This window comes from Anastrepha ludens, chromosome 4, assembly GCF_028408465.1.
Source record: "Anastrepha ludens isolate Willacy chromosome 4, idAnaLude1.1, whole genome shotgun sequence".
Taxonomy (NCBI): Eukaryota; Metazoa; Arthropoda; class Insecta; order Diptera; family Tephritidae; genus Anastrepha; species Anastrepha ludens.
Genome location: NC_071500.1, coordinates 57,265,276 through 57,279,968, shown reverse-complemented (window position 1 = coordinate 57,279,968; position 14,693 = coordinate 57,265,276). Strand labels below are relative to the sequence as shown.

The 14,693-nt window shown below is 36.9% G+C and overlaps 1 protein-coding gene across 1 annotated transcript; it reads left to right on the top strand.

The window, feature by feature from the left end:
* Positions 1-4,301: 4,301 nt before the first annotated feature.
* On the top strand, positions 4,302-5,312 carry LOC128862464 (uncharacterized). Its single transcript, XM_054101109.1, has 5 exons — positions 4,302-4,358; positions 4,428-4,467; positions 4,525-4,749; positions 4,819-4,881; positions 4,944-5,312. Exons 2-5 carry the CDS (start codon positions 4,429-4,431, stop codon positions 5,100-5,102), a joined length of 486 nt encoding a protein of 161 aa, XP_053957084.1. The 5' UTR covers positions 4,302-4,358; position 4,428; the 3' UTR covers positions 5,103-5,312.
* Positions 5,313-14,693: the final 9,381 nt, after the last annotated feature.

The following is a 14,693-nucleotide window of genomic DNA, read 5'->3' as shown; positions in this document are numbered from 1 at the left end:
TCAACATTTTGTTTTTCCTTATAGCTATCAAGCAAACCTTGAAATCTATCATCTTTGGAGTATCCGGTAACGTGCTAGCCAAAGTTCCTCGCTCAATTTCGTTTTTCACCATGGTTGAAGACGAAATCTGGTAATCTATCATCCTCTCTCTCAAAGCAGTCGACAACCTCTATGGTATATTCCAAATATAACAATGAGCACTGTGACATCGGGGCTTATTGTAAAGCTAATGCACTAGCGAGACTTGGCATCAAACTTGCAAACGCACCCATACAAAAATAATAATATATATCCTTACAGATATACAAACTACAATACATATTTTTGAGAAATTTGTGAGCCTACCTTCAAAATCGCCCGGTAATTGTGGTCGTTTTAAGTATAAGTTAACACCGGCTACGTGTTCATCCACGAAAGCTTGCAAATTCCAGAGGAAGCTAACACTTGTTTTTCCAACTAAATTTAAAGTGATAGAAACCGCACCTGTTTTTGTGTTGCATCAACAAAAAGCGCAGCCGTCCAAATATTCCTTTCTCATAGGAGATGCTGAACATAAGTCTGCTGCGCAATATTGAATTGCAACAAACACCTGCTGCAGAAGCGGAGGCGTTGGCTGCAGCAATGATAACAGCGTAGCGACGACGGAAGATAGGGTAGCAGTAAGCTAGAGCTAAAATTAAAAAGAATATTGTTTCGTTGATTTGGTTAGCTGATTTATTGAATTTGTTTTTAAGATCACTTCTCGGCAGACTGGCAACTTGTAACATCATAACTCGGCAACTCCTAGGAGGAATAAATTATGAAACTGTATAAAAAGTGTTTCATTTAAGTAACTTCGGTAAACTTATACCGAGTTAAGTAGACATCAAAAGCTGCTAAGGTTGTTACCTGAAATAAGTGAGCATTTGTTATCCAAAGGACATCTTATGAACTTTTTGCACTTGCGTAGATTAGGCGATTCTTTTCCACCAAACCGTGGCACAACCCCAATTTGGAACTCAGATTTCGAACGGGCAATATCTGCCAATGTCAAAATTGAAAAAAGCTTTTATTTAAATCACCTTGTATATATTTAAATATTTCAGGTGCATATTTTCAGACAGGTACACACCCACTAATGTCTCTATAAGTACGCTTTTATATTTAACGCAAACAAATACATTTTGAATTGAATCAGAAAAATTTGACGATTTCACTTGTTATGGATAATAAAAACTTTATGGTGGTAAGAAGTTGTTCATGGAGATATAACAACCCACTAACTCACACTTCCTTATCATAAGAGAATTCACATATTTGTACATGAATACGCGTAAATACTTATATACGAAGTGCACACCAATATACAAAGTATGATTTTCGAGTAATTAGTAAATGATAAAATCAAATTATTATTATAGGGCGTTAACCCAATTTCAACAAAAGGTAAATATTGATTTCAGTTGCTAGGTATAAAGCTAAGACGAAATATTCCTGAATATGGTACTTTAGCGAAAGGTTTGATTGCGGAGTAACAGGTTCGTAATAACTTTTCAGTTTTGGCCGAGTCCAAGAAAAGTTCCCATTTATTTTCTATAATTATGATAAGCTAATTATATTATATATTATTTTCAAAACTTCTAATCTTCCTATTTAGTCCAAGGGTACCATGTTGAAGATTATCTCCGCAGGAACATACATATGTATATTACATCCAACACTGAACCAGTTTGCGATGCTCTCGTAAGAAGTGAACGGCTTTTCAATAAGGGCTGACTGCATTGATAGAAACAGATGGTAATCCGAAGGTGCAATGTCTAGAGAATACGGCGGGTGGAGATTTCCCAATTCAGCCCCTCTAAACATTTCTGGACCGATTTAATAACGTGCGACCTGGCGTTGCCATGCAGCAAAATCAGTATGTCATGTCTACCGTCCCATTCCGGTCGTTTTTCTTTTAGAGCTCGATTCAAACGCATTAGCTGCAGTTGGTAACGATTGCCAGTGATGGTTTCAGATGGTTTAAGAAGTTCATAATAGATTACACCCTTCTGATCCCACCAGATGCACAACATAATCTTTGAAGCATGAATATTTTTTTTCGCTGTCGATGGACCTCGTTCACCTGGCAATAATTGTTGTCGAATTTTTTCGGTGCCTTTTCGCGATCTTTATCACTCACGTCGAAATTGCCACTTTGAAAGCGTCAAGGTAATAATGAAGCATGACTTTCCGCAAATGCTGTTTTCTCGGGACGAACGTAGACATTTTTGACGTCAGATAAAAAGATCTTTACGCTTGAAACGAATGTCAACTACTGCGATACCTCTGCGAGACCTCACATATACATCTTTAAATCACCAGTATATTACTAGAGCGAACACAAAAATAGTATCAGCAGCGAGCGCGGAAACTTATTCCCATACCCAATAGCTTTTTTCTTTCAAAAGTGTCGAAAACTCAAGAAAACCCGAATAGGTGGAACAAAATGTACTATGTGCTACAGTACAATGACAAAAATACGCAGCTCCTAGGTTGAAATGCATCAATGTAAAATGCAAACAGACTAATAGGTTTTGTTTATTTTGGCGAGGATAAAATCAATCTACTCGTAATAAGAACGAAAGCCTTCTACACAACAGAATGGGTCTAAGCGACTTAGTCTTACAAGCTCTACATTTACATACGACAACACACATTCGGAATTCAGACAGTTATAGAGGATATTGAGGTATCAAGTTGCAGACATCTTTGCCAGAAAATCGGTTTTCACATCTGCTTTTCTTCGAAAAGCCATACCATACACGCTAGATACACATGCTCTGTTATAAGTCTCTGTGGATTAATGGAGCACTTTTTCACTTATAAAGAATATGAGAAGAATAATAGAAAGTCACAAAATATTATAAATGATTGAGAGTTTATTACTGGTTCAAGACTTACCTATAATGTCTCGGAGAGTACCTGGATAAATGTGTCTTCTGAACATAATCCTTTATAACTAAAATATGAAATTTTACAATAAAATAAATTGGATGAGTCTTTATTTGGGACTCTTCGAATTTTAACAACCTCGCCACTATAGACTCTTTTAACCTCTAAAATTAAAGAGACCTTCGCCCTATATACCAAGAACAAACTGTCGTGGGTCTGACTCTTAAGTAAGGATAGATTTCTGGTCTGAATAGGCAATTTAACGTATGGCGCAGAAGGCTGGACGATGACAACATCCGATGAGGCGTCAGTTGGAGTTTTTGAGAGAAAGATTTTGCGGAAGATTTTTGGACCATTGCACGTTGGTCACGGCGAGTATTGTAGGCGATGGAACAATGAGCCGTATGAGCTTTATGACGACATAGACATAGCGCAACGAATAAAGTTCCAGCGGATATGTTGGCTTGATCATGTCATTCGAATGGAAACAAACGCTCCGTCTCTAAAAGTATTTTATGCGGTACCAGCTGATAGTAGCAGAGGAAGAGGTAATCATCCTATAGGTTGGAAAGATTAGATGGAGAAGGACTTGGCTTCACTTGGGGCTTCCAACTGGCGTCGGTTATCACGAGAAAGAAACGACTGGCGCTTTGTTAAACTCGGCCAAAATCGGGTAAGCGGTTATCGCACCAATCAAGAAGAAGAAAATCTCTTGAAAGTATTATTTATTTATGAGACCTCCCTCAGGTGTTGATGCTTATTTAAATCATTTATCGATCCATACGCGTTAGTGAAGTCAGATATCGCAGTAGTTAGATAGATAATCTGCTTAAGCTTAAATTGCTCCCGTCTTAAGAATACATAATCGATACGGTATGATATGCTCATGACAACAGAAATATGCGACGGATTTCTGCATTCGAAATACAGCGCTCAGGAGAAATAGATAAGGGATTGTCCTGTCATCGCTTGCCCACGGTTTGTTGAATTCCGCCAAAAGTGGCCATATTAAATATGCAATTTATTCTGCTTAAATTAAATGACGTTTTGATTAAAAAGGTTTTGATTCAAATTTGTTAATTTTTTATAAATTTTTGAAACTTTGAAGAAAATTTCGCTTATAGAGACCTCAGTGTCCATATTGACTAGAACGACCAAAATTAAAAATACCTGTAGTGCGATTCACTAACTCTTATCGATTCGACAATTGTTTGTTTTGTCGACAGTATATGTCGATTGCACCGTCGATTGTGCTATTCACCAACTTATGTTAACTAACACTGAACAGCTGTTTTCTTCTATTTATTCAAACTGATAGAGAGTGGCATCTTTGTCAAATTAAATGTCAAAATGAGCGACTAACACAAAGAAAAAGAACAAAGAAACATACTAGCCAAGCTGTTAGATTCAATTTTAAGTGTTTTTTACCAATTATATTTGCTTAAGTAAGTACAATAAAATAACTGTTTATTTGAAGTTATTGTTTTATTAATACTTTTTGTATATTGCTTTAGGATGACATCGACAACAGCTGAAAATATTCCACCAGAGGAGGTAAATTGCATAAAGTGTATGTTTTAAAGTGTAACTTACTGGTGTGTAAATTGTTAGGTGATCCAAATGGGTATCGAAGTGAAAGTTGAAAGCGAGATTTCGGAAGCCCCGTCGCCTATACGGACGCCACTTGCAGAAAAATTCACGCTGAGGTCAGGTAATTCGCACATCTCAGACAGGAGAACACCACGGGCGAGCTTGAAAAGAAAGCGCATGGAAGAAGACGGTGATGCTCGGAAGAAATTTTTGGAAATAGCAGAAAAACAGGCAGATGCACTAAAGGTAATTTCTTTTGAACTTTATGTAAAATAATTTTATTATATTTGTCCATTGGTGATTGTTTTTTAATAGATGCTAGCCCAATCGAGTGTAGAAACCGTAGAAGTCGCGAAACAACAAGCAGATGCTTTAAAGGTAATTTATTTTCAACACATAAAAGTGGCATTTTATTAACTGTTCTTGTTATTTTTTAATAGATCTTAGCCGAAAGCAGCTCTGCAAGTGCCCAGGCGAATAAAATGATGGCGGAGGCAATAGCCGTATTGGGGAATGGTTTAAGCGCTACCGCGGAAACATTCAACAATCTAACGCCAATCATAAGCCAAATAATCAAAGGACATACTCGCACTTTTTAAATAAGTTTTTGATCATAAAATTTCACAGTTCTGATTAAAATTACTAATTCTTCTTTATCGTTTGATTTAACAACACCAAAATTATTGTCGTTTAGATTGCTATAATCGACATCGTAACCAATCAGCTGATTTTGTCTTGTCGATTTTCGTAATCAAATGGGTTACTGAATAGCAAAATCGTAAAAATTGTGGTTAAGGAAAGATAACAAAGCGAATATCGATAAAATGTGTTAGTGAATCGCACCACTGATCAACGACTTTCTTCGCTCTTATCGTTAGTCTCTGTTCACAGCTCTGCTCCGACATACCACATGTACAAGACACACATTTACTGTTACCCAGATACTCTGCTATTATCGCTATTCCAACATAAACGCACCCTAAAGAAAGAGCAATTCGTCTTAAAACAACCATAAAATAGTTGAACTGCATCGCAATAAAGCAATTTAGAATATTTTTACAAATAACCAATTCTCTGAATTTGAGGGTTGTGCGTCTACTACAAAAAAAAACAAAAAAATGGAATGTGCAAATCGAAAAAGTATTGCATTTACCCTACAGAAAATCCAACTGGCTCAGAACTAGCGCAAAGATAGACCTTTTAACGATGGTACCAGCTGTTTTGGCTCAATAACCAAGCAATGCTTTCAACTACCCGTTTTTACAACGATGTTATTGACCGCGGCAATTGGCACTCAGTACATTAGTAGTTTTTAACAATTTTTTTCCTGCTGGTAATTGAAGACGTTCTTCACGCTTCTTTTGCTAATGAAAACCATCAAAGAGGTATTCGGTGCCAGATCAACAACAAACAATTAAATAAATAAATAAATAATTGGCGAGTACACTGGTGTTAGGTGTTTCGCTGAGCTCCTCTTCCAATTTGTGGCGTGCGTCTTGATGGTTTTCCACAAATGGAGGGACCTACAGTTTTAAACCGACTCCGAACGGCAAATGGTTTTTTATGAGAAGCTTTTCCATGGTAGAAACACTCTCGCAGATTTGCCATTGTCTTCCGAGGGGTGACTACTATTAGAAAAAACCTTTTATTATTATTTGATGTTCTTGCACGGAGATTCGATCCCACGCACTCCCGGTAGTCACACACCAATTCATTTGGCTACGGCGGCCGCTCAACAATATATTAAGTATTTAGCATACCGACGACATATATTGCTGTCGAATAGAATGTGCGATCTAAAGATGATGACTCAGTCAATGCCAACAATTGCAAACAATGAGAATTACAAAAGCTAAAGTGCCGTTCGACAATCTTGCATCGCTTTGGCAAAATAATAACATAACTACGAATACGAAACTGCGAATTTTCAAGACATGCGTCAAGTCCGTCCTGCTATACGGCCGTAGAACGTGGAAGGTCCCTGCAATGATCACAAGGCGTCTCCAAACGTTCATTAAACGCTGCTTGCGCCGCATAATGCGTTCTTTTTAGCCTCGAACTATATCTAACATCGAATTACCTTAGAAGGCTAATGAAGTTGATGTGGCGACTGAAATTCGCAGAAAGGAATGACAATGGATCGGCTACTACGCTGCGATGACGAACACGAAATATAGGTAGATCACGAACAACCTAGCGTGTTTGAACGGAGGCTGAAATGAGGTCCTTAATAAGGTTTGGAATCAGATTCCACAAGACCCTGTTCGATGGCGAAGAGGAGTTGCCGACTGCAAAAATTTTCTGTTTATGGGAGATGTCCGTTTAGAGAGAGAGAGTACACGGTATATATATTATTTTTCAACGGTTCGACCTTCGGTTGTGTTGAAATAGCTCTATCCCTTATATAGTCACTCACGCAGATACGATTTTTTTCTATTGAATTTTGTGCAATGAAATGAGTGGACACTTTTTTGTATTTTATGTTGAGAATGAAACAAAGCAAAATACAAAAGATGTCTGCATATATGAAATATAGAACACCTTACAAAGAAATCGTATCTATATCAAATAAGTGTGAGTGACCGTAGTTTTAAGATAGTTCGAAAATGAGTACTTTTAACCTAGTCGTAAAAAAAACAACAACAAAAAAATAAATAAATAAAAAAAAATAAAAATCTATTATATTTATAACGTCCATAGTTATAAAACTAGTACAAATGTCGGTTTTATTCAAAAGCACAATTTATCTTTTCAAAATATATTGTATTTTCTTAATATTTCTTTTTAAATTAAATAATTATGTATATATCGAGTGTTTTTAAGAGCTTAAATACTTTAAATGATAATACAAAGGGGAAATATTATTGAAATGATTTTTTTTTATTATAATCTGGTAGATAATTTCATGGTATTGATATCCGGAATATGTCCGCCGTGGCTCGAGTTACATGGTCCATTCGATCAGTATATTTTTGACTACTTTTTCCAATAAATTTGGGCGTATGGCGTCAAAGGTGCATAGAATATTGCAATGCATCGATTTTTAAGCGCGCTGTACAGCAAGTTGTGCCATCTTATTGGAACCAAAAGTCGTCGATGTTTAGCTGATTACTTTTTGCAAGCAAAAACTCAGTCAGAATGACTCAATAGCGCTCACCAATCACCATAACGGCAGTTGCTTCCTCATTTTGAAAGACGACGCCGCCAATGCTCTATACCCTTTTTTTTCAAAGTAAATTTCCACAATTTAGAAGCGTTGTTCTGGCGTTAAACGATTCTTGATGACTTGCCAAACCTCACTGAACAGGAATGCCTACGCAGTCCGTCATGCGCTACCCTACCCAAGCCGGTTCTGATTAAGGAGATTCGTTAATCGTTAATAATTCGTCGCTACAAGTTTGCATGATAGTAAATATACGAAAAATTGCTGTTATTAGTCACCTAAAGGCTACAACCCATTATTAGAACATCAAGAGCTACAGCCCCAAAGTGGTGGTATGGTGTGCATTGTCAAGCAGTGGAATAATTGGACCACATTGTTTTTGATTTCTGAAAGTCGTCGGGAGCAAGCAATTTCTGTGGACGGTGTCTCTTATCGGCGCATGCTGAACGATTATTTTCCGCTAATAATGAGAGAACATCCTTCCATCTGGACGCACTCATGGTTTTCGCAAGTTGGCGCCACGCCCCACACTATGGCGGTACGCCGTGATTTCTTTCCTGACAAACTGATAAGCCGTTTCGGAGGCATATCCTGGCCTCCCAGGTCGCCCGATCTTCCCTCTATGGACTTTTATTGTGAGGGTACCTCAAAAGTAAAGCGTATGAAACAAACCTAGCGGCCATCTCAGCACCAAAGGAAAATATGGTTCGCAAGGTTAATGGTGACACAACATCACTTCTCCAGCGAGTGGCAGGTACGGAGGCCAGCCATGAGTGTATCCAACGGCCAACATTTAGAGGCAATAATTTATTGATATAAATTTGTATCATCAGTAATGTTCATTTTTTGATTTAGCTGAGGAGGCCAGCCATGAGTATACTCTAATTCTGCCACCGAACACCCTATACTTTTGTAAATAGTTAATAGTATATTACATACGCATACACATACAATTGCTGATCTTAATTGGTAGCAGAAGAGGTTAGTTCCAAAATGGAAAAAAAATCTTATGGAAAACGGAGCATTCTGTGCTTGTGTTGGCATATGCCAACATATCACTGGACTCTACGTATATATAGTGCAGATGTATAAGTATATAGAGATGTACATACATGTACACATATCACATATCCATATGTAGTATATGAGCACTGAGTGCAGTTGCGAACGTGAGTTCATTTTGCCGAAACTGATAATGTGATTTTCGCAGCACTCGCAAATATTGATAACAACACTTAATAGCTCCTTTGATTGAAACAAGCCGACATAAATATAGTGCTTGTTAAGTTTTTGTCAAAAAACGAAACGCCAAAAAACACACACACATATATGTATATATGTATAAGTAATATTGCACGTTTTTTATCGAATGATAGAAAAATTAGTCGGAGTGTAATTGGCAAAATGTAATCAAAAATTGCTTCCCCCAAGTAATGGAAATCATCTTATGCCCTATTCATTTAGACTATTGCCATCAAAATATTGACTGAAATGTGCCAGGATTACACTCAGAAAATTTGAAATACATTTATTTTCCTCAAAAGTGATACTATCGCCTTCAAAGTGCCTTCATTATCCCAGCGTTAGATTCAGCTCTCGAAACATTTCTGGAACTTTATTTTCGGTATAGCCATCAGAGCCGTCTTTGATTTTTCCATTACTTCCTTTCGGACTTTAAAACGCGTTCCTTGTAGAGATTTTTCGACTCGAGAAAACAGAAAAAATCGCAGGGAACCTTATCAGGTGAATGCAATGGCTGTTGGACAGTATTCGCTTCGTTCTTGGTCAAAAATTCGGATAATGATGGCACTGTGCAATGGTGCGTTGCCATGGTGAAAAATCCACAAGTTATTTTCCTACAAATCTTTTTTGTTTTTGGCGAATTGCTTTACGTAAACGTTTCATAGTGTCTTATTAACTTTCTAGCCTCCTGGAAAAATTCGTGGTGCACAATCCTGTTCTAACCCATAAAAACTGTGAGCAACGCTTTCTGTTTTGACTGAAAACGACGTGGGTTTTTTGGTCTTGGTTCATTCGGAGCTCTCCACTCATTCGTCTGATGTCTGGATTGCGTGTCGTACTCATAAACCGTCGTGCCCACGTCTGGTCTCCAGTAATTATGCGTTTGATGAATGTTGGGTCGGATGGAACAGTGGAAATCATTTCATTGGCGAATTCAGACCCTTTGGCAGCAACCCAAATCATTTACTACAAAATCCAAAATCCTGAACGGATCCATAAACAATATTCAAGCCATCTGCCAACTCTTCGATGATTTATTTGTGGTTATTGATCAACTATCCTTTCATTTTATTGATGCTTTCATCAGTTTTCGATGTCGACGGCCTGCTACTACGTTCGTCATCCTCGATGGACTCACGATCCCTTTTGAAGCGTTCATGGTACTCGTAAACGGCTGTTTTCTTTAGAGTATAATTACCGAAACTGTTTATCAACATTTCTAATGTTTTCGCACCATTGAATTCATTTTTAACGCAAAATTTAATACAAACTCGAAGTTGCAAATTTAAATCCATTTCTGAAACTGTAAAAAATCAAAAGCACGTGCAGAGGTAGATTTACTCAAGATGGTGTAACTTTTACAAATGTCAAGTAATGGCAATTTTGGTAGGGATGTTAATCACAGATGTAGAACCTAATAAAAAAACTGGACTCAAATCAGTACACTTAGAGCGTCACTTGTTGTGCAAGGTGGTATGTGTAAGTACATTCCTATACAAAGCCACAACTATTACGGAACACTGTCAAAATCTTTGTAGTCCTTTCGTGAGCTACAGGTTATTTTCGCATACTACTTACTCGTACATACACTTGTACATATTTGAACAAACCCAAGAGGGATGGAATACATGCTATGTAGTTACGCAGATTGAAGTGGATTTTTGAGAGTTGTTTTGCCGTAGAGTAATTTTGGATGAGCTATGAGAAGGAACTGAGAAAAAATGATCAAAATAGCCAATTTTAGTGAACGAAAATTAAACTTAATTCACGTTAGGCAGAATGTGGAGAAAAGTGTTGTTTGTAAAAGAAAAATTTAATAAATCTCCGGAATAGCGTCATCCCAACAACTGATCATACCTATATGTACATATGTAAATTGTGCAAAGTTCCAAGAAGCGGTACCGCGATATACACGAATGCAATATTTACATTAAAGCAATTTACATTTAAGTGCAGATAGCCTGGCATGGTGGCATTGGTAAATAATGATGACAAATACACACAAACATACATATATACTATACGTTTCGTTGTTGTGTTACCATGGTAATTTGCGAATACCACTATGTTGGGCTATTTGCAGTTAATTGTGGACTTTTCTATTGTTGTTTGAAGATAAAACCGTAAAATCAACAAGTGAGGAATGCTAAATTCGGTTCGGACCGAACTTTAAATACTCGCCCACATTTTAGTAAAATTTCATTTGAGTTTGCTGTTAGTTTTTAGCGCCAAATTAACTCGTAGACAATTAGAGGTAACATCCGAGGTAAGGACGGAAATTCCATCTTAACAAATAAAAAGGTTTTTAGCCGAGGTTTTTATCCGATCTCAATAATAATTACATATGTTGGATCTAAATGAGGTGGGGTGCAATACGTGGGCGAAATTTCTTAAGCCAGTATCTGATACACACATTTAGCCAGAAATGTGTATAGTAAACTTTTACTTGCGGTATTTATTTTTACCAATTCAAACGCCCCATTTTGAGCCTTTTCGTACATGTTTAGCCAGGTTTAGATCAGGTTACGCACAAAAATGCTTCAAGCTTCGAATTAAAAAAAAAATAATACATGCACCTCCAACAATTTTTAGATATCCTCGAGAGTGTTTTTTTGCGGTTTTCCAATTTTTTTCGAACCCCAATTCGGCCTATTATATACGTTATTTCTTATTTGCCCATAGAATTCGGTCAGAGGCTTTAGTGACTTTCGTTTTTTATGGATATCTTGAGGTAACTCTTACAAATTAGAATAAGAATCATTCACCCTTTAGGCTTCAAGCAACGGCGCCAATCCAATTTTCACTACATTTTCGTAAGTTTCGGCTCTTATATCATCAACCATAATCCTAATTTCACAAAAATAGTGCAATATAGACAAATCGCAACTTATAAGAAACCAATTTAACATTTTCAAATTTTGTTAAAAAGTAAATTCCTATTATAAACTAAATTTCCGATAAACCACGGATGTTATTTTAACTTTTAAAGTCATTAAAATTATTAGTTCAAACTACTCTATATATCCGGAACTGCGTAGGTTCGAATCTCCGTGCAGGAAACACTAAAATGATAGAAAAAGTTTCTTCTAATAGCGGTCGCCCCTCGGCAGGTAATGGCAAACCTCCAAGTGTATTTCTGCCATGAAAAAGCTCCTCATAAAAATATCTCACGTTAGGAGTCCGCTTAAAACTGTAGGTTCTTCCATTTGTGGAACAACATCGCAAATAGGAGGAGGAGCTCGGCCAAACACCCAAAACGGGTATAAGCGCCAATTATATATATGAATATATACTTATATATGTGGGCAATGTACTTAAACCTTGTAAAGAATGTTGATAAAACTGTTTGCGTATATAATACAGGGTACGGTAATCGAAGTGCAACCAAATAAAAAGGCCATAAATTTAGTTTAGAAAAATGTTTTTATTCAATTCAAAATAAAAAATGTGTGAAAATAATACAAAATTAAGAATCAATTTGCTTTTGTTCGATATGACCACCTTTTGCCTTGAATATGGCCTTGAGACGGTCCAGAAGCGAATTGCAAGCTGCTCGAATATGGCTTGCAAGTGTTTTGGCCCACTCGCGGACAATGGCTTTTTTCAGTGTCTGAATCTTTTAGTTCGGACCTTGCTCTCCAAAATGGCCCAAAGAGAATAAACCATTGCAAATCCTTCGCTCTCTCTCTCTTTCAAGTCTGACTTCTTGCTGCTTTGGTTTGAGAGTATACGCCTGTTGGATCTTGCAAGGGGATTTCACTCAAGTCGCTTCTTCACTTTTTGAACCATTTCACGTGACGTTGCAGTCCTTTGATGACCATCTCCATGACGTTTCGCGATGGTACCAGTATAATTGTAACAAGTAATGGTGCGATAAACAAAAACTTTATTTACTTTAAGGTGCTCGAGCTCACGAACAATCGTTGGTTGTGATTTTGAAACCCATTACTGATTTTCTTTTTTCGCATTTACTCTCGGCAAAATGCTTCTTCGCGTTTGTAAACAATGCTCTGGACTTTCATTTAGCCAACTAACGGTCTAACTAATAGATGCATGGGCATCAGTTGCGTGAGCGGTCTGAAATTGGTTACACTTCGAGTGCCGGCCCTTGTACATACTCGTACATGCAATTTTAACTCTTCCTGCTCAATTATTATATATTTATCGATGCTTGCGATTAGAATAATCTCTACGTGCCAGAAAGCGCCACTTGCGACTTGTATACCTACCTAGGCATCAGTTCAAAGACTGTGGAGGGATAAGCATGAGAGGGAGGCAATGATGGATGGCGAAGATTTTTGTTCGGAATTTGTTATCACTATAAAATTACAATTCTTAATATACCTTTTTTTAACTTTTTTATATATAAATTTATATTTTTGTGATATTTAAACTCTGTGAAAACTTCAAACGAATTATCCAATGTGAAAGATATGAATTATTATCGATTGTTGAAAAATAAATTCTCACCCCATAAGAATACATTTTTAGGAACTGAAACTAGACAAAATTTTAATGTTGTATTGATAGCTATTATATATATATAAATAAATGTAAAGTAGTGGATCTCCTCTACTTTTCTTATATATAATAATAATAATAATAATATATATATATATATATATATTTATAAAGACCGTGTACATCAAAACACTCTGCGTTTAATCCCAAAACTTTATATATTCAACAATATTATACTGAACAGTGACATAAAAAAGGCGATCAAAAGGAACACAGAACTAAGGCGACCTTCCACTATATGCAAAGTCATAAAATACGCTGGAAAAATTGATCCTTTTCTTAAGCCAACGTTATGTGTTGCTCCACAATTTCCACCCTGGAAGCTTCCAGAAAACACCTTTATCGCAAACCTTCTTGATCATGCCAAATGCAATACCTCTTCCCTGATATACAGAAAGCTTTTTTACGAAATACATAGTGAGTGGAGCACTAATGGCTGGAGCTTTGTATTCACAGACGGATCCAAAGACAACCTGAACACCTCTTTTGCGGTGGTAAATGAACAAGGAGTACTCATTAAAAAAGGTCTACTTTTCCCGCATTGCTCCATCTTTACCGCAGAAGCTCTGGCGATTACCTTTGCAGTCGACTACGTTTCCAAAGCTAAAGGCAAATACATAATCTGTTCGGACAGTAAGTCTTCCTTTCTTGCTCTTAACAACACTGCATACAATGAACCCTGGTGGAATTGGTGGTAACACCTTCGCTGACAAAACAGCCAAGGAAGCTAGCACCTCACCAAGTATTTTTCACAACACTTACTTTAAAGCGGATATTAAACACAGAATCAATGCATTTATTAAAGAATTCACACACAACGATTGGTGCAAATATCAGCACGCCTACAAGCGCATAAATCCCGAACGAAATAGGCCAGATATCCCATCGAATTGCTCCTCTCAGCAGCTAAAAATTTTCACAAGATGCCGTCTAAGTCATACTAAAATTAGCCACGAACACCTCCTAACTGGTAAAGCAGCCCCCGGGTGTAGTATATGCAACTGCCCACTGTCTATAAATCACATTTTAGATCATTGCCCTAAGTTTTCCAATAGTAGGAAAAACATATTTAAAAACCAATCCCCTTCCGTCGCATTAAGAAAATACTCACCCGATAATGTTAAAGATATTTGTATAATACAATTAATGTTCCCTAATCTAAAGTTGTTATACTCAGTAATGTTAAGATATATTAGATAAACATCAGGCCGATAGTCTTAGTAGTTAGTGCCTCTTTTTGTAATATAGTTATTTATAATTATAT

Bases quoted from the DNA above. Each gene is read 5' to 3' on its own strand.
- LOC128862464 (XM_054101109.1), top strand. From the start codon at position 4,429: ATGACATCGACAACAGCTGAAAATATTCCACCAGAGGAG. The intron at 4,750-4,818 runs GTAATTTCTTTT...GTTTTTTAATAG, and splicing joins AACAGGCAGATGCACTAAAG to ATGCTAGCCCAATCGAGTGT. The intron at 4,882-4,943 runs GTAATTTATTTT...ATTTTTTAATAG, and splicing joins AACAAGCAGATGCTTTAAAG to ATCTTAGCCGAAAGCAGCTC.